This window comes from Gekko japonicus, unplaced genomic scaffold (assembly GCF_001447785.1).
Source record: "Gekko japonicus isolate JY-2015 unplaced genomic scaffold, Gekko_japonicus_V1.1 scaffold1899, whole genome shotgun sequence".
Taxonomy (NCBI): Eukaryota; Metazoa; Chordata; class Lepidosauria; order Squamata; family Gekkonidae; genus Gekko; species Gekko japonicus.
In genome coordinates this window covers 200,518-220,285 of record NW_015176509.1, presented here as the reverse complement: position 1 = coordinate 220,285, position 19,768 = coordinate 200,518, and the positions used below count along the sequence as shown (strand labels likewise).

The 19,768-nt window shown below is 53.3% G+C and overlaps 1 protein-coding gene across 1 annotated transcript in view; it reads left to right on the top strand.

Moving 5' to 3' along the window:
• Window positions 1–16,885, top strand: part of TNPO3 (transportin 3) — a 67,410-nt gene extending 50,525 nt beyond the window's left edge. The window contains exons 17-23 of the mRNA XM_015427347.1: window positions 2,459–2,575; window positions 4,760–4,854; window positions 6,888–7,044; window positions 7,289–7,456; window positions 11,054–11,166; window positions 15,365–15,457; window positions 16,676–16,885. Of these exons, the coding sequence (XP_015282833.1) occupies window positions 2,459–2,575; window positions 4,760–4,854; window positions 6,888–7,044; window positions 7,289–7,456; window positions 11,054–11,166; window positions 15,365–15,425 (711 nt within the window). The 3' untranslated portion in view covers window positions 15,426–15,457; window positions 16,676–16,885. The remainder of the gene's footprint in view (window positions 1–2,458; window positions 2,576–4,759; window positions 4,855–6,887; window positions 7,045–7,288; window positions 7,457–11,053; window positions 11,167–15,364; window positions 15,458–16,675) is intronic.
• The last annotated feature ends 2,883 nt before the right edge of the window (window positions 16,886–19,768 follow it).

The window sequence follows — 19,768 nt, the reverse complement described above, 5'->3', positions numbered from 1 at the left end:
CCGCTCTGAGACTCCCTTGGGTAGTGAAGGGTGGGGAATAAATCCAATCTCCTCCTCCTCCTCCTCCTCCTCCTCCTCTTCTCCTCCTCCTCTTTTCCTCCTCCTCCTCCTCCTCCTCCTCCTCCAGCCCCCCTGCTCAGTGCAGGATCAGCCTAGAGCATCCCTGACAAGGGTTTATCCAGCCGCTGCTTAAGGACTGCTCACCACCTCCCCAGGCAGCTGATCCCACTATGGCAGAACTCTGACTGTCAAAACGTTTTCCCTAAGAGCTAGCCCTTTGTTTAAACCCATTATTGGCGAGTCCTGTCCTCTGCTGCCAGCAGGAACAGCTCCCTGCGCTCCTCCTCTGAGGGACAGCCCTTCCAATGCCTCAAGACAGCAATAAAGTCCCCCCCCCTTTCTTTTATTTACTTCATTCATACCCGTCCTTTCCTCCCCAGTGGGGACTCAAAGCAGCTGGCATCTTTCTCCACTCCTCCATTTTGTCCTCACAGCAGCCCTGTGAGGTAGGTTAGGCTGAGTGTGTGTGGCTGGCCCAACGCCACCCAAGTGAGGGGATTCGAACCTGGGTCTCCCAGATCCAGTACTCTCGCCACGACACCATCTGTCAGATATTGGTTTTGCCATTGGGAGAGGCAGGCTGCTTAGGTTTTGTGGCTGTCCCATGCCTAAATGGGCCCCTTCAGAATTCTGACACGCAGTGGTGAGCGCAGCCCCAAAATGGCTGCCGTGGGAGGCAGAGCCAGCCCCAAAATGGCTGCCGCAGCTGGCCTTCAGCCATGTAGTGAAGATCCTTGAGCTGTGGCGGCAGCTGCTGCCCAAACAAGGCTTGTAGAATCTGCACAGCTAAGAAGAGGAGGAGTTTGGATTTACACCCCGCCCTTCACTACCCGAAGGAGTCTCAGAGCGGCTTACAAACTCCTCTCCCTTCCCCTCCCCACAGCAGACACCCTGTGAGGCAGGTGGGGCTGAGAGAGCTCTTGACAGAAACTGCTCAGTTCAGTTCAGTTAACCTTAATTGGCATAAACTGCTCTTTTCAAGAACACCTCTGGCAGAACTATGGTTTGCCCAAGGTCATCCAGCAGCTACGAGTGGAGGAGTGGGGAATCAAACCCAGTTCTCCCAGATTAGAGTCCATGCCCTTAACTAGTACACCAAACTGGCTCTCTAATCAAATCACCAGTAATCTATTGGAAGCCCTGATGGGCAAAAGCTCCACTTGGCCCAGACCACTTTCTAAAAAGATTTGGTGGGCACCAGGAAAGGTATTGGCAGGCACCGTGACACCCACAGCCCCAGTGTTGGAGAACCCTGGGCTGCGCTGTGGCTCTTGGATTTCCATAGTTACAGTGCTGATGGGACTTGAACTTGTTTAGTCTTCCCCCCCCTCATTATTTTTATTTTTCCTTTAAACATTAATTCATTTCGCTTACCCATATATCTTAATACCGAGAATCTTCCAGTACAAATCATAACCCTTCACCATTATTTAGACCGTTTACAAATTTTTAAACCAAATATATACTCGCGACCAATAATTATCAAACAAATTATCATTTTTACCTTGAATAATGAGAGTTAGTTTCTCCATTTCTGCAACTTCTAGTAATTTATAAATAAAATCTTCTTTTGTTGGTGTATTTTCATTTTTCCAAAATTTTGCATACAAAATCCTTGCAGCTGTCAATATTTTTATAATTAAATAAACATTTACTTTCTTAAATGAATCGGAAATGATATTAAGCAAAAAAAAAAAAAATTCCGGCCTTAACAAAATTTTCACTTCTAATGTATCCTCTATAACCCCTTTTATGACACTCCAGTATTTCTTTGCTTTTTTGCATAACCACCATATATGGAGAAAAGTACCTATATTTTGTTTGCATTTCCAGCAGTTTTTGGATAAATTCTTACTATATCTGTTTAGCCTATCTGGGGAAATATGCCATCTATAGAACATTTTTACGATGTTCCCTTTGAAATTGCTCGCCCGCACATATTGAACTTGTTTAGTCTTGAAGCCTCCTGCTCCTCGATGAGAGGTGTCGAGGCTCCCGCCCAGAGGTCATTTCATAGAAAAAGAGGTGCAGGAGTTCATTAGCATAACTCATTAGCATAACCTATTTGCATGTGCCACACCCCCTGACATCACTGGAAGTGTGTCAGAAGGCAGCACCGACCGCTCAGGCTCCACTGGACTGTTTTGGATTGCTAGCTATTTTGGGGTGGGGGGGATGTGCAGATCTGTCCTCGCAGAGGAGGGAGAGCTGGTACCTGAATAAAATTTGGTCTTAAAGGTGCCACTGGACTGCTGGGAGCAGGGGGTGGGGCTTGTTGCATGTGCCCGCCCCCTGGGCTCTTTACTGCCGGAGCTCCGCTCCTGTGCACTCCCGCAGGAGATGACCCCTGCTCCCGCCATCTCTGCTCCTCTGACTCTTCGCGCGCTTCCCTCGGCAGATGGTGAGCGTCTACCAAGAGCACCAGCACTCCTGTTTCCTCTACCTGGGCAGCATCCTGGTGGACGAGTACGGGATGGAGGAGGGCTGCCGGCAAGGGCTCCTCGACATGCTGCAGGTAGGTCTGCCCCCTCAGGGTGTGGCCCTGCCTCCTGCCGCCACTCGGGGGGGGGGTCAGTTTGGGCGTTCCAGCAGGCGGTGCCAAGGTGGCCTTAGGAAGCATGGACCAACGTGCTTGTTTGTTAGAAGGTATTTGCCAGGGTTCTCTCCCCCCCCCCCCCCCCCGGACTCAAACGATGGGCGATTCTGCATCTAGCATTTGCTCCGCATTGTCTCAACGGGGAGGAAAAGGTGCAGCTCAAAACCACATTCAAATACCTTCGGGGCAGTGTGGTACTGCCTGCAAAGTCACATCTGCAAAGTCACATAAATCTAAGAAGAAGAAGAAGAGAAGAGACTGTATGTATATCCTGCCCTTCACTTGGAGTCCCAGAGCAGCTTACTATCTCCTTCCCTTCCTCTCCCCCCAACAGGCACCCTGTGAGGGAGGTGGGGCTGAGAGAGCTCTTTCGAGAACTGCTCTTGATAGAACAGCTCTGACAGAATTTGTGGCTCACCCGAGGTCACCCAGCTGGCTGCATGTGGAGGAGTGGGGAATCAAAACCCAGTTCTCCCAGATTAGAGTCCATCCTCCTAACCACTACACCAAACCGGTTCTCCAAAGTTTAGTGTAGTAGTTAAGTGCACGGACTCTAATCTGGGAGAACCGGGTTTGATTCCCCACTCCTCCGCTTGCAGCTGCTGGATGACCTTGGGCAAGCCGTAGTTCTGTCAGAGCTGTTCTCTCGAGGACAGTTCTTGAAAGAGCTCTCTCAGCCCCACCTCCCTCACAGGGTGCCTGTTGTGGGGAGGGGAAGGGAAAGGAGTTTGTGAGCCGCTCTGAGACTCCCAAGTGAAGGGCGGGGTATAGTAAATCCAGTCTCCTCCTTCTCCTCCTGTGGAAGATGGGGAGCCAGGCAGTGAGGGCTGTAATCAGTGTTCCCTCTAAGCTGAGTTGGTGTGAGGTAGCTCACAGTTTTTTAGCTTCCGGCTCACACACTTTTGTCTTAGCTCAGGGAGGATGGCTCCAGAGCAAACTAATTTATGCAGCAACCAAATCACTGGCTCACCACTTTAATGCCGGTAGTTCACAAAGTAGAATTTTTGCTCACAAGACTCCCAATCTTAGAGGAAGCATTGGCTGTAATGAGACAAGGCAAGAGAAAGAATGGTGGGCTAAGACAGCTTTAAAAGGGGATTAGATGGATTCATGGAGAAGAGATCTGTCGGGGAACCTCCATGTTCACAGCCAGTCAACCTGAAATCCAGCACTAGGAGGCAACATTAGGGGAAGGCCTCAGCCTCTGCACCCTTTCCATGGGCCCTCCAGAGGGCCACTGTGTGAGGCAGGAGGCTGAACTGGATGGACCCTCCCTGGTCTGATCCAGCAGGGCTCTTCTGAGGTTCTTAACAGGGGGAGGCCTCGGCCTCTCTGCCCTGTTGGTGGCCCTCCAGAGGAACTGACTGGCCCCTGTGTGAGATGGGATGCTGGACTGGATGCACTCTCACTGGTCTGATCCAGCAGGGCTCTTCTGAGGTTCTTAACAGGGGGAGGCCTCGGCCTCTCTGCCCTGTTGTTGGCCCTCCAGAGGAAATGGTTGGCCCCTGTGTGAGACAGGATGCTGGACTAGATGGACCACCAGTCTGATCCAGCAGGGCTTTTCTTATGGTCTCATCAGGGGAACGCCTCAGCCTCTCTGCCCTGTTGTTGGCCCTCCAGAGGAACTGACTGGCCCCTGTGTGAGATGGGATGCTGGACTGGATGCACTCTCACTGGTCTGATCCAGGAGGGCTCTTTTGATATTCTTACCCAGGGGAAGGCCTCAGACTCTCTGCCCTGTCGTTGGCCCTCTAAAGGAACTGGTTGTGGCCACTGTGTGTGAGACAGGATGCTGGACTGGATGGACTCTCACTGGTCTGATCCAGGAGGGCTCTTTTGATATTCTTACCCAGGGGAAGGCCTCAGACTCTCTGCCCTGTCGTTGGCCCTCTAAAGGAACTGGTTGTGGCCACTGTGTGTGAGACAGGATGCTGGACTGGATGGACTCTCACTGGTCTGATCCAGCAGGGCTCTTGTGTTCTTAAGCTGAGAAAGTGCTGTGTGAAGTTGGTTGCCCCCCACCCCTTTCAGGTTCTAGCATGTCTAGGTGTGACTGTGTCTTGTGTCCAGGTGCTTAATGCTCGCATCTGCCCCTCATCCTAGGCTCTGTGCGTCCCCACGTTTCGGCTCATTGAGCAACCAAATGGCCTCCAGAACCACCCGGACACTGTGGATGACCTCTTCCGGCTGGCAACCAGGTACGTGAGTCCTTGACCTGGCACGCCCCAGACTGGCGCGTAACAGACTCCTGCCGATCCTGCCCCAGTGGCTTTGCCTTCCCTTCGTGAGCCCCCCGGTAACCCGTTGGCCGCACCGAGAGGGAAGCTGACCTCGAGCCTGTCTTCTCTGCAAGGGACAGGATTCTCTGGTGGTGTTTTAAAGCAGGGGGTCCCCAACCTTTTGGAGCCCGTTGGGCACCTTTGGAATTCTGACACAGCGTGGAAACGGAGCCAGCCACAAAACAGCTGCCGCGACTGACCTTCGGTCACGCAGCAAAGATCCTGGTGCAGTGATGGCAGCTGCTGCCAAAGCAGCATTTTTAAAAAATGTACACAGCCCATCAGCTCTCTGGTGGCCAATGAGAAACCTTGCTGGGCCAAAGGCCCCATGTGGCCCCGCTGAGTTTCTAAAAACACACACCAGTGCACCCCTGGGCACCACACTGGCGACCCTTGCTCCACAGGCCAATATTTCTGGACCTATGGGGTAGGGCATTTGTCACGGCTCGGGGGGGGGGTCACCTGATGCTGCCACCACTCTGGTTTTAGGATCCCTTGAGAAGGCCCAGAGCACCCTTCCAAGACCTTCAGGCCTCCCTTGTTTGGCCGAATAATAGGCGTGAGGACCAGGCAGAGTAAACAACAAGGAAAAGGTTTATTTTTACAGGAGGTCAGCCCAATATGGGAAACAAACAAGGTGCAAGAACAGTATCAGTAAGGGGGCGAAAAGAAAAGAGACCAAATGCCCTGACGCGGCTAGACTCACAGTCCCCAGCTCACTGTCTCCAGTGGGCCTGAGTCTGCTCACCCTTCCTCTCGGGGTGAGGGTCTCTTCCCTGCAGCAGCCTTCCTTCTGGCTCTGCTCTCTTGGAAGGAAGAACAGCTCCTCTTCTGCGCCAGCTCTTTTATTACAAGTCCCCTTCCCCTGTGATTGGCTAAAATTGGCGCCAAAACCTCTCAGGGACTTCTGGGAGTTGTAGGCCTGGCCTCCTCCCACTGCTAGTCAGGCTCCTGGGCCTGCTGGGCCCTTGCTTGCACAGCCCAGATCACGACAGCAACATTTTTTAAAAAAATGTACACAGCCAATCAAATCTCCGGTGGCCAGTGAGAAACCTCGCTGGGCCAAAGGCCCCATGTGGCCCCACTTGCTAAACACTTGCTGGGCTCCAAGAAGGGCGTCGACACACACCAGCGCACCCCTGGGCACCATGTTTTATTTATTTATTTATTTATTTCTGGATTTCTATCCCGCACTCCCCGAAGGCTCAGGGCGGCTAACAACGAGGCACAAGTGCCAGAGTTAAAACAGATAAAACAGCCTAAAACAGTAGAACAATATAATACAACAACAAAGTGTCAGTGCTCCATTTATCGCAAGATGGGGTAGGTCTTAATCCAATGGCAATTGGTCCCGCAACCTGTCATCCCCTCTCCTTCCAGGGTCACCTCGCACCCAGATGGAACCACATATTGGTGGTAGTGGTGCGATACTGCATACATATCGGTGGTGGAATTGTAGTGGCGGCGGCTCCTACTCGAAAGCCTGGCGGAAGAGCTCCGTCTTACAGGCCCTGCGGAACTGAGAAAGGTCCCGCAGGGCCCGGACCTCCTCCGGGAGCTCCTTCCACCAGGTAGGAGCTGCCACCCTTGCTCTACAGGCCAGTATTTCTGGACCTTCGGGGGTAGGGCACTGCATCGCAGAGCTTAGGTGCCACCCCCCTCAAGACCCCGCTCTGCCCCCAGAGATCTTTTCCTCTAATTCAAGGAGACCCTGAGTACGGTTTCGTCAGGAGAACAGGTGTGGAGAACGGAGAGCCAGAACAGGGTCCGGGTGATGAAGCGTCCAGTGGTTGCAACTGGAATTGGGCCTGGCAGCCAACAGGATGCCAGCGTGGCCGGTGCTATCTGAGTCAGAGAGGTTCATTCTCCTGCCCCCCCTCCCCCCACGCAAGGCAGGCAGGCTGCGGCATCACGTGCGCGAAACGGGCTCTGACTTGGCACTCTCTGCTCAGGTTCATCCAGCGCAGCCCGATCACGTTGCTCCGCAGCCAGGTCGTCCTTCCCATCTTGCAGTGGGCCATTGCTGCCACCACCCTGGACCACCGCGATGCCAACTGCAGCGTCATGAAGTTCTTGCGCGACCTGGTCCACACGGGCGTGGCCAACGATGTGAGTGGGGGACTGGGGAAGGAGGGTCTGGGCATGTAGATACAGCAACGGGGGGGGGGAGCAGAAGGTGGATTTTACCTAGTTGGCCGCTAACAATCCCTATAGGTGGAAGGGAGCCTCCAGGTTCAGAGGCAGTATACCTTTGAATTACCAGGTGTGTGTATGTGTGTGTGTGGTGGGGACGGGCCTGCCTGCTTTCACACTGTGAGGCCCACCCACGTCTCTCTCTCTCCCCACCCCCCAGCACGAAGAGGACTTTGAGGCCCGAAAGGAGCTCATCGGGCAGGTGATGACCCAGCTGGGACAGCAGCTCGTGAACCAGCTCCTGCATACCAGCTGCTTCTGCCTGCCGCCTTACACCCTGCCCGACGTGGCCGAGGTGCTGTGGGAAATCATGCAGGTCGACAGGCCGGTAAGAGGGGGGGCTGGAGGCGGGAACTGGGGCGGAGCAGGTGGGGGAATGGTCGGGGGCTGTCGCTGCTGGAATGGCTGGGCGCCCGGCCTGCCTCGGTCCAGACACAGAACACCACCGGCAATAGGAGGCTTCCAGTGCCACTGCTGGAAGTCGGAGGCTTCCAGTCTCACCGTCGTCTTGTATGGCCAGTGTTTCTCTTCCCTGGCTGAATGCCTGCAAATGGGCATGCTCTTTCCACTGCACAATAATATTGCATGTTGGGAATACCCGCACTTTTATTCCCTTTGTTTTATTTTTATTTCCAAAATTTGCATCCCGCCTTTCTGGCCCTACCCTCTGCATACTATAAGAACAGTAACTGAAACCGTGGATCATTGAGGGAATGACCAAAAAAAGCAAGGGAGCATATTTGAAACCTCAGTTGTTTGGAGAGGAATTTGGACATGCATCCAGAGGGGCTTTCAGTGCTCCTGTCTTGAACTGTGGGGTAATAGAAATACCACAAAAGGACCACGGTTGTATCAGTTATGTTACTAAAGGTACAGCCCGTGTAAAAATGTATTCACAGTGTATATAGAAAAACGAGCTTATACCTTTTAATTTATTATTTGTGTTTATAGCCCGCCCATCCCGCGAGCGGGCTCAGGGCGGGTCACATCATAAAAACAGTACAATAAATGCAATTAAAATTAAACAAGTTAGGAATTCAAAACAATAATAAACATTAAAACTCAATCACAGTTCTGACAGTCACTGGTTGTACAGTTCTTTAGCATATCATTTGGGTTAATAGATGGATCGGTAAGACAGCCACCCCAACATTTTTATACTTCTATTTCTATTTTTACAGCAAAATAGATGTACCGTCTATAAACATGTAGATTTTACACCCCACAAAAACAGTAAGTTACATTCAAAATTCACAGGTTACAAAATTCACTGGGTTACAAAATGATACAGAAGTCTTGAGGATGACAAGAATGTAGGAAAACCGCAAGACTACGGGAACTGGTATAACCTCATTTCTGTTGCCTTCTTCGGGTCTTACAGCATCAAGAGAAGAAAATGTACAATTCTATTTTTGTTTTCAGTTTGTTGTTACACAATGTAAGTTGCAAGCAGTGTTCCCTCTAAGCTGAGTTAATGTGAGCTAGCTCACAGTTTTTTAGCCTCCGGCTCACACATTTTTGTCTCAGCTCAGGAAGGAGGGGTCCAGAGCAAACTAATTTATGTATTAGCCAAATTGCTTGCTCACAACTTTAATGCTGGTAGCTCACAAAGTAGAATTTTTGCTCACAAGACTCCACAGCTTAGAGGGAACATTGGTTGCAAGTATTTTCTTCAGATACAGCTAACAGGTGTTGGAGGGAATCGCCAATCAAATTTTCAAAGGCGACATACAGCCTAAATCCCAACAACAATCGAGTTGTAAATATCTTCTTTTGATGCTCTAAGACCTGAGGAAGGCCAGTTCTCGTAGTCTTGCAGTTTTCGTACGTTCTTTTTTTTAATTTATAATTTTTATTTAAGAATTTAATAACAATACAAGGTAAGTACAATAGATGTCTGCAGATGAAGTACAAAAATATGTTAGCAAAAACATTAATGCTTAACTGTGTCCAGGCTGAAGACGCAAGAGAACTGTTACACACTACAAAACATCTCTTAAGGCAACCATCGTATAATAAATATGTATCTTTACAGGCAAATTTTAAATAATTGTTCTGAAAATAACTTCAGATGTTATCTTAGATCTAAGCCAAATAATGTTTCAGGTTCAAGTTTCAATAGTATACCATTGATTTGTATAAAGGACTTGCTGGAATTACATCAGATTCAACCAAATAATTAATGAGTGAATACCAGGATGCTATAAATTTTTCCCCAAAGTTGCTGGAGGAGAGATTTTCCTACAATTTTTGTTGTCCTCAAGATTCCTATACCTGTGGGGTAATTGTGAATTTTGAATGTAATTTACTTGTTTTTGTTGTGTGTAAAATTCACATCTTTATAGACAGTAAAGGTAAAGGTTTCCCTTGCTCAAAAGCCAGTCGAGTCCGACTCTAGGGTTGCGGTGCTCATCTCCGTTTCAAAGCCGAAGAGCCAGCGCTGTCCGAAGACGTTTCCGTGGTCATGTGGCCGGCATGACTAAACACCAAGGCACATGGAACGCTGTGACCTTCCCACCGAAGTGGTACCTATTTATCTACTTGCAACTTCTTGCTTTCGAACTGCTAGGTTGGCAGGAGCTGTAACTAGAGACGGGAGCTCACTCCGTCATGCGGCACACTCGGGTCTCGAACTGCTGAACTACTGACCTTCCACAGCCTGCAGTTCAGCGTCTTAACCACTTGAGCCATCGCAGCTCCTTTATAGACAGTACCTATATAGAAATTTATAAGCTTGTTTTTCTATATACGTTGTGAATACATTTTTACACGGTGCTGTAGCTTTGAACTGTGGAGTGGCATGAAAGGTAGCTTATGCGCCTGAAGGCCCAATGCTGGCTTTTTAGCCCTCCACCGATTCTCCAGGGCTTCCAACTCAAGAGAGGCCTTCCCCAGCCCTGGTGATGCCAGGGATTGACCCCGGGGCCACCAACCAATGGGCCCTGCCCTCTCTTAATTGCCGTTTCCCATCATTTTATGGGAGTTGGCCCTGGGGGAGGAGAGAAGTGCAGAGTGAGTTTTAGGCTGCCCCGTAAAAGGGGCCCAATTCATACCGTAGTATTCCCCGTGACTATGTCGTTGGACAACAGAGAAAGTGGACAGGAAGAAACAGGCCTGTAGCCGGGATTTTCTAATTTGGGGGGCCTTTAAATTAGTCGGGGGGCACCCTGCTTAGACACCCACACACACACACACACACCCCGGGAGCGCCACAAATAAAATGAAAAATTGGAAGTCAGTGGGCCGGGCCCCAAGAGGCCCCACCGTAGCTACAGGCCTGGGAAGAAGGCTGATGCATTTCAAATGTGGAGTCGGATGAGAGCTCTAGGGATAACCGCGGACTGCCAGAGAGACAGATCAGTGGGCCCGAGACCAAACCAAGCCTGAACTCTGTCCCTGGAAGGTAAAAGGACTCAGCTGAGGCTGTCGTACTTTGGTCACCTTATGAGAAGACAAGAGTCGCCGGGAAAGACAACCACGCTAGGAGGAGAGGAAGGCAGAAGAAAAAGAGGAGGACCGAAACTGAGATGGATGGACTCGGTCCAGGAAGCCACAATGGCCCTCGTTTTGCAAGACCCGAGCGAGGCTGTGAGCGACGGGGCCTTTTGGAGGACATTCATTCATGGGGTCGGCATAGGCCGCAAGTGACTTGATGGCACTGAACACGCACACCGTTTGGGGGAGCTGTGGAGTAGCGGTCTTCCTGTTCAGTTAAGATCTGCGCTGAGTACCCAGAGGCCTCTGGGAAAACCAGCACCCACAAACCAATTCAGAAGGGGGGGTGGCGTTCTCGGTCTTCGACTGGGAGAAGCTCCCAGGCGACAGCTCGGGAACCCCTTTCTCATGAGTTGCTTCTTCCTTGCTGAAAAACTGTTTTTGTTTGTTTGTTTGTTTTGGTCCTTCCTCTCCCCCGCCCCACCTGCAGACCTTCTGCCGCTGGCTGGAGAACTCACTGAAGGGCTTACCAAAGGAAACATCGGGGGGAGCCATGCAGGTGACGCACAAGCAGCTGACGGACTTCCACAAGCAGGTCACGAGGTCAGCTGGGGGCCGGTTTGCAAAATCTGAGGGAGAAGGAGGGGGGGGGTCCAGGGAACAGCCCCCAGGGAACAGGCACACGGGGCCTGACAGGCCGCCTCCCGGTCTCCCACCTCTCCTGGGGATGGGCGCTGGAAAGAGGAGAAGCCGGCGTCCCACTCTGAGCCTTCTTAAAACCAGGTGGAAACCCAGGGGTGGTCCCCCCCCCCAACCTGCACTGATGGTCTTAATGGCCCCTGAGCGGCTTGGCAGTTGTTTGGTCGCATTGGCCGCCTGCGGCCCAGTTGGGTGCCACCTTCCAGGCGGGCAACCATAAAGAAACACTGCGGTAGAACAAAACACACTTCTACTAATACGTACTTGTATCTTCATATATCGATTTACTTGCAATAAAGACTTGATTCCCCACTCCTCCACTTGCAGCTGCTGGATGACCTTGGGCAAGCCATAATTCTGACAGGAGCTGTTCTTGAAAAAAAGCAGTTTCTGTCAGAGCTCTCCCAACCCCACCGACCTCACAGGGTGTCTGTTGTGGGGAAGGGAAGAGAGAGGAGTTTGTAAGCCACTCTGAGACACCTTTGGGTAGTGAAGGGTGGGGTATAAATCCAGTCTCCTCCTCCTCCTTCTCTTCCGCTTCTTCCTCCTCCTCCTCCTCCTCCTCTTCTTTTTCCTCTTCTTCTTCAGTTTGGTGTGGGGGTTAAGTGCGCGGACTCTAATCTGGGAGAACCGGGTTTGATTCCCCGCACCTCCACTTGCACCTGGCTGGATGACCTTGGGCAGGCCATAGCTCTGACAAGAGCTGTCCTTGAAAGGGCAGTTTCTGTCAGAGTTCTTTCAGCCCCGCCTACTTCACAGAGTGCAGGGGCGGCTTAAGTGCCCTAAGCGCTGACCAGTCTTGGTGCCCCCCCCCCTTTCCACACTGACCCCCAGTCCATTTTAGTTGTTGACCTGTCTGACCAGATCTACAGTGCAGGTTGCAGCAATGCAAACATTTATTCCGATGATAACACAATAGACTGTACAAACTCAGCTTTTCACCCTTTTCCCAACTTTGTGGTGCCCCCTTTGGCCCCGGTGCCCTAAGCACCTGCTCAGTCTGCTTCATGGTTCATCTGCCCCTGACAGGGTGTCTGTTGTGGGGAGGGGGAGGGAAAGGAGACTGTAAGCCGCTCCGAGACTCAGTGAAGGGCAGGGTCTAAATCCAGTCTCCTCCTCCTCCTCCTTCTTCCCCCTCCCCTCGGTCCCTCGCCTCTCTTTAACCACGCCCTCCTGTCTTTTGAGTCTGCCAGGAAGGGGTGCTCTCCCTCTCAGAAGCGAGAGGAGAAATGGCTCAGTGGAAGGGTCAAAGGAGCAAATGGGGAAGGCAGTTCTGTCGTTGTGCAGCCATCGGGGCTGGGGGTGGGTGGGGTGGCGCTGGGGCAGAGGGAACAGTCCTAGGTGGCCGGCCTCCCCCAAGTAGCTGGCGATGTCCTGCCAGCCGGGCTCTGCCTCGGCTCGAAAGCTGCACCCCGTTGAATCCCAGTCGGCAAAGCCCAGTCCAGTCCTTACAAAACTGTCCCACCTGTAGCGTCGGGGGAGCAGCGTTATGTGCTGAAGAGGAGTCCAAAGGTGGGGAAGTATTTTCACTGACTCTGGTGAGCAGGGTTCCCTCTTAAGCTGAGTTAGTGTGAGCCGGCTCTCAGTTTTCTTAGCCTCCAGCTCAGGCGTTTTTGTCCCGGCTCAGGAAGAGGATGGCGCCAGAGCAAACGAATTCATGCAGTAGCCAAACCGCTCTCTGACCGCTTTAAGGCTAGGGGCTCACAAAGTAGAATTTTTGCTCACAAGACTCCACGGCTTAGAGGGAGCGTTGCTGGCAAGGGGTGTTGGTGAAACGGCGCCAGCTCTCCCAACAAGGCATTGTGATGGGGGGGCAGACAGCAACCCCCACCCACCTACTCATCTCACCCGTTTTCCTGTTGCTGCCTCCCCCACCTCTGTCCCCACCAAGCCGCACTCACGCTTTGCCCCCTCCTGTGTTTGGGGCCCCGGGGAGGGAGGCAGATCTGTCCTGGGGGGCGAGGCCCACCAGGAAGTAGTTCTCCCAGGCAGGGTTCACGGGAATGAACGGAAGCGGTGCCCTGCAAAGCTCTCATTCCTTCCTGTGAGCCGGTGCAGAGGACATTCCTGGTGGGTGGCGCCCTGCACATGTGCACAAGGGAGTGGGTCCCCCCCCACCCCTCCGTCTGGGCCTGAGCGCCACCTGCTGGCAACCCGCTGCCTCTGTTCCAAAGCCTCCGCGTGTCGGGCACAGGGAACGCCAGAGCGGCCGCCCCTGCCCTGCGTGGAGGACTGGGGTATAATGTCCACAAAGAGCCCCGAAGGTTCCCAGGTCCAGCCGGCTCTTATCTGGGGGTCTGGCGTTCCCCTGTTCTCCGTCACCAGCAATGTTCCCTCCTGTGAGCAAAAATTTTACTTTGTGAGCCGCTGGCATTGAAGTTGTGAGCGAGCGATTTGGCTGCCGCATAAATCAGTTTGCTCCGGAGCCCTCCTTCCTGAGCTCAGACACAAATGTGTGAGCCGGAGGCTAAAGAACTGTGGGCTAGCTCACGCTAACTCAGCTTAGAGGGAACACTGGTCACCAGTCTGGTTTTTCTGGTCTTGCGCCTGCCGGGAGGGGAAAGCCGCAAGGGATGTCTGGGCCTGCTCTGCAGCCTCCACAGCCCGGCCGGCTCGGACATGTCAGGACCCGGCCGGGGCCCTCTCCGTACCCGTGGCCATGCCAGCCACCTGCAGACGGGAGTCCCTTCGCCGGTGGGTCTGAAGCAAGCCCCCGGGCTGACAGGCTGACGCCCAAAAGCCACCTTCGCCGGCAAGCGGCCTGCCCTCCCTGCCTTGACAGTTGGGGCTTTGCTCCCTAGCTCGGCGGAGCTGCGTCTGTCGGCGTGCCTGTTGAAGGCCCCTCTCCGGAGAAATCCTGGGGTGGTGGAAGCGGGCAGGAAGCCCCGACGGGCAAGGATTCCGGCCGTCTGCGTGCAGCTTTGCTCCGTGGGACAGCCCCCCCCGCACCCCTTAGTGGTGTAAATCTCTGACCGTGTACCGTGCTAGAGTCACCTTTGGGTGGTGCAGACCACGGCCCTTTCCTAAGTCTGCCTGGTGGTGTCCCCTGCATTAAAAACAGGAGAGGTGCTCTGCCAGGTCAGACCAGTGGCCCATCTAGTCACGGTTCTCAGAGAGCCAGTTTGGCGCGGTGGTTAGGAGGGCAGACTCTAATTTGGGAGAACCTGGTTTGATTCCCCACTCCTCCTCCACATACAGCTGCTGGTGAGGCCTTGGGTCAGTCACAAGTTCTCTCAGAGCTGTTCTCTCAAGGGCAGTTTCTGTCAAGAGCTCTCTCAGCCCCACCTACCTCATGGGGTGTTTGTTGTGGGGAGGGGGAGGGAAAGGTGTTTGTAAGCCGCTCTGAGACTCCTTTGGGTAGTGAAGGGCGGGGCAGAAATCCAATCTCCTCCTCCTCTTCTTCCCCACTCCTCCGCATGCAGCTGCTGGTGTGGCCTTGGGTCAGTCACAAGTTCTATCAGAGCTGTTCTTGAAAGAGCCGTTTCTGTCAAGAGCTCTCTCAGCCCCGCCTACCTCACAGGGTGGCTGTCTGTTGTGGGGAGGGGAAGGGAAAGGTCTTTGGAAGCCACTCTGAGACTCCTTCGGGTAGTGAAGGGCGGGGTATAAAACCAATCTCTCCTTCTTCTAGTCCTATTCTTCTCTGGGAATTCAATTTTTTAAAACCATCTCTGCTAGCGACTGCAGCTTGGGTCTGATTCAGAATGCGCGGAAGCAAACTTTCTGGTCTCTCTCCTCCCAGTGGAAAGCCCACTCCCCCTCCAAAAAATTGTGGCTTGGGGGAGAGGAGCAGCGAATGATTGAAAATAGCACGGTGGTCCGCCGTGGAGGAGGGGGCTAAAATCCCCTCCTTTTCTCTGGCAGGGACTCCTCTGGCCATCAGAAAACGTCGTTCAGATAAAGCCCGTCTCTTGTGTCTGTGAGTTCCACAGGTCCTGTACAGGTCCCGATTCCCACAATAGGGTTGCCCCGAGGCAGGCACAAGTGCAGAGTCCCGCGAGACGGGGCTTTGGCCTCTGCCAGCACTGCGGATTGGAGCCTTTGCTGTTTCCCTCCCCCGGACTGAGACACACACACCCCTCCTTCTTCTCCCCCCTGTCTTTAGCGCCGAGGAGTGCAAACAAGTTTGCTGGGCTCTGAGGGACTTCACCAGGCTGTTCCGGTAGCCTGCGCCGCCTTTGGTCCGCCTGTCTCCCAGGTGAGCAGAACCTCCCTCCCTGTTCCCGGGGCTTGGAGTTGGGGTGGGGGGGTGTCCGACGTCTGGCGAGAAGTTTCGCATTTGCTCACATTTTGGGGACGTTTCCCTCCTCCTTTTGTGTCGGGTCACTGAATTTGACTGTGTATGTTGGTTAGCCTGTGCTCATCCGTTTCAGAGGTAGCCTTGTCGTTGGAGGGGCAGGATTTAAGAGTCAGTTTGGTGTAGCAGTTAGGAGCGCGGACTCGAATCTGGGAGAACCGGGTTTGGCTCCCCACTCCGCCACATGCGGACAGCTGGGTGACCTTGGGTCAGTCGCACGTTCTCCCAGAGCTGTTCTCTCAGGAGCAGTCCTCAGAAGAGCTCTCTCAGCCCCACCCGCCTCACAGGGTGTCTGTTGTGGGGGAGGGGAAGGGAGAGGAGTTTGTAAGCTGCTCTGAGACTCCTTTGGGTAGTGAAGGGCGGGTTAGGGTTATAAATCCAATAGTTTCTTTTTCTTGAGTCCAGCACCAACTTAGCGACCGACAAGATTCTCCAGGTATGAGCTTCTGGAGAGTAAAAAATCCCGTCGTCCGCTCCAAGTAGGGAGTTTTGACTCTCAAAAGCTGATACCCTGAAAAATCTCGTTGGGCTCTGGGATGCAACTGGACTGGAATTTAGCTCTTGTGTGCTCATTATTCCTTTTCGCTGGATTGGTTGACTCTGTGACTTCGTCTGCAAACCTTTGGTGGCAGGGCACTATAGGAAACTGTCCGATGTTGAGACCCAGTGCATTGTGCCCAGCCCCACATCTTCTGAACCTGCTACTGAGTGATCGACTGCTGTGTGAGGCTCCCAAATGGCAGCACTGTGCAGACATCTCTGAAAGGTGCCCAGTTCTGTAAAACTGCCCTCTCCGGAGCCTGTGTTTTCTGCTTACAGTCGACTGAGTCCCACAAACCTGTTCCGCTAATGGGGTACTTTCCTTTCCTCCGGCACAATGGCTTTCTGCCAAGAGCTAACGGGAAGCGTCCCTGTTGACGGAACAGATCGACGCGATCCAGCCTGGAACTGGCCACTGATTTCGAGACTCGCTGAGCCGGGAAACTTGCCCTTTTGCCTTTTGGAGCTGACCCCCCCCCCCGGCCACTTATTTGGAGCCTCCCTGAGCCGGGAAACTTGCCCTTTTTCCTTTTCGAGCTGACCCCCCCCCCCGGACCCCTTTCCTCTCCCCCTCCGCAGGACTGTCTTATTTTCAGAAGAGGAAATAAAAACACAACCAAGACTCTGTTCCACACCCAGCAAACTTCATTGTGGCCGAGGGCTCTGACTCGCTCTGGAGTGTCCCGCCGAACCAGAAGAGACGCTTCGCCGCGAGATCGAGTCGGTGAAGTTCCTGCTTGTGAGTGAAAGAGAGAGAGAGGAGAAAAACTAAAAAAAAAAAAAAAAGGGGGGGGGGTTATCCGCGACGATCGATGGCTGCCGCCGACCTACGGCATCGCGGGGGGGAGAGGGGAGCTGCTTTCCAGATGGACTTGCTTTAAAAAAGAAAGAGAGAGAGAGAGAAAAAGAAAAAAAGTAATAAAATGTTTAAAAAAAAAAGAGCAAACCACGAAACAAGAGAAAACTAATTTTGCCTGGTAGCAAAGCGAGAAGAAAAAAAAAAAAAACCACCACAAAGGAAAAGTAGAAAACTTTCTGTGAAATGAAAACAAATTCCTTAAGGATCCGTGGGGATTAAAAAATCTAATCTGTCTAGCAAACCCAGAGTCTGCCCTGCAGTTGGGGGGCGGGGAAGGAAGGAAGGAAGGAAGGGGTCGAGCGCCTCTGGGTTTTTGGCAAGCTCCTTCCGGGTTCTCAGAGTTCTGCCTCTCCTCCCCCCCAAGTCCAAATGGAAAGATGGCTCGAAGCCGGTGGCTGCTGTGGGGCACGAAGTCTTGGCAGGGGGCAGGAGGAGGGTCGTCCTGCCCTTTGTTGCCCCGTCCCACCCCAAGAGAGGGTCTGCGAAACAGAGCGCTGCTCCTTTCCTACCCACAACCCGGGGGAGAGGGAGAGGGAGGACTCTGGAGAAGACAGGGGCAGGCGGGCCGCTTCGCCGATCCGATCCGGCTGCGACTCGGGTGTGGGGTGGGGGAGAGTCACGGGCCGTGCGCGGACGTCAAGACAGGAGGGGGTGCTGTTCCGTCTGGTGTTGTAGCCATCTCGAGAACAAGGAGAGACAAAAAACCACACACACACACACACACACACACAAAGAAATAAAAACCGATTAAAAAAGTTTAAAAACCGGCCCCCGTGCCCGTCTCGTTCTTGTCTCTGCCTTCCCGGGACTCCTCGTGTCGGAGGGCTGGTGTGGCACAGGAGTTAGGGATCACGACCTGGGCGGACCAGCCTCGAACCCCTCGTTCCGCCCTGGAAGCCGCCGGGTGACCTCAGGCCCGGCACAAGCTCTCAGCGTAGCCTCTGCCCCCTCGCAAGGTGGTCGTGGCGAGCGTGAAGCGAAAGGTGGGAATGATGTGAAAAGCCACGGCGAGTCCCGGGCGAGGAAGGAAAGGGTAAAAAGTCAAGGTTTCCCTGGCTCGAAAGCCAGTCGAATCTGACTCCAGGGGGCGGCACTCATCTCCGTCTCCAAGCCGAAGAGCCAGCGCTGTCCGAAGACATCTCCGTGGTCACGTGGCCGGCAGGATTAGATGCTGGGGCGCACGGAACGCTGTTCCCTTCCCACAAGCCCTTTTCTGCGGCCAGGGCAGTGTGGGTTGTGTGTCTGAAAGGTTACGATGAAGCCTGGTGCACAAGCTGTTCCCACAGGAAGCCCCTCGATGAGTTTGCCCCCTCTTCCCTGCCTCGGTAGTAGAGCGCCTGGCTCGCCTGGAGGGGCTCCTCCTAGGAGAGTTTGGGGAGGGGGGGATGTTGGAGTGCCTCTGCCAGAAAGGGTAGCCAGCAGTGTTCCCCCTAAGCTGAGTTAGTGTGAGCCAGCTCACACTTCTTTAGCCTCCAGCTCACAGATTTTTGCTTCAGCTCAGGAAGGATGGGCTCCAGAGCAAACTGAATTATGCAGTGGCCAAATCGCCCGCTCACAACTTTGATGCCAGGAGCCCACAAAGTAGAATTCTTGCTCATAAGACTCCACAGCTTAGAGGGAGCGTTGGTAAGCCAGTCCTGGGCCGGCGAGCTGATTTTGCCCTTCCCGGAAGGCTCCTGCGGGTGTCCCCCGTAGGGGAGGGGGCGGGCTTTAGCCAGAGAGCCTGGCCACGATCCCGGCTGCCCTGAAGCTTCCTGGGTGGTGGGCCCTGTCTCTCTGCTTAAGCTACTTCAGAGGGCTGTTATGAAAATGAAATATGGGGTGGAGGGAGAATCCTATGCAAAGTGAAGGAAAAGAGCTAATTTGGGGACCCGGGAAGGAAGCTGGCTCGCCACAGGGCCTTCTGGGGGGTGGGAGGGAGAAGGGGAGTTGGGCGGAGAGAGAACCAGAACCCCACTTGACGCCTCTTTGCCTCTTTCCCATGACATCGCTGGTCGAAATGGAGGCTGTTCTTTGTACTCGAGGAGGAGGAACCGCTTTGTCCAGGGAGCGGCTTTCTGTCTCTGCAGTGACGGGGTGGAAGGTATTTACTCAGAGTAATCCCAAAGTAGCTGATTCTCCCATCTGGCCTTGTTCTCCATATCCTCTACCCCTCTTTCCTAGCTTGGCCAGTACAAGGAATCCCCCTGGCTTCCTTTTTTTTTTTTAAGGGAAAGAAGAATTTCCACACTGGCCGAGCCCTTTCATCCTGCTTCCCTCCCTGCCCGTGGGGAAAACTCTGCCGTTTGCTTTCAGACATTACCACAGGCTCTGAAGGTGGCAGCTCAGAGGAGCCAATCCGGGGCCCGGGGTGTGAAAGTAGAACCAGGCTGTGCTATAGAACAGCCGTTTCTGTCACTGGGATTATTTAATCCCCGATAGCAGCTGTGTTGGGTCTACAGTGGGACCAGTGTTCCTTCTAAACTGAGTTACTGTGAGCTAGCTCACAGTTTTTTAGCCTCTGGCTCACACACTTTTGTCCCAGCTCAGGAAGGAGGGCTCCAGAGCAAGCTAATTTATGCAGCAGCCAAATCGCTCGCTCACGACTTTAGTGCCAGGAGCTCACAAAGTAGGATTTTTGCTCACAGGATTCCACAGCTTAGAGGGAGCACTGAGTGGGACAGCGCAATTCGCATCCAAAAGCACCTTGGAGACCAATGAGATTTTGGGGTTAGGAATTTTTGTGAATCAAAGCACTCTCTGTGTCAAGTACCCGGTTTAAACAGTTTCAACTTGTAATGGAACTTGGCACTGCAGAGTGGGTGGGTGGGTGG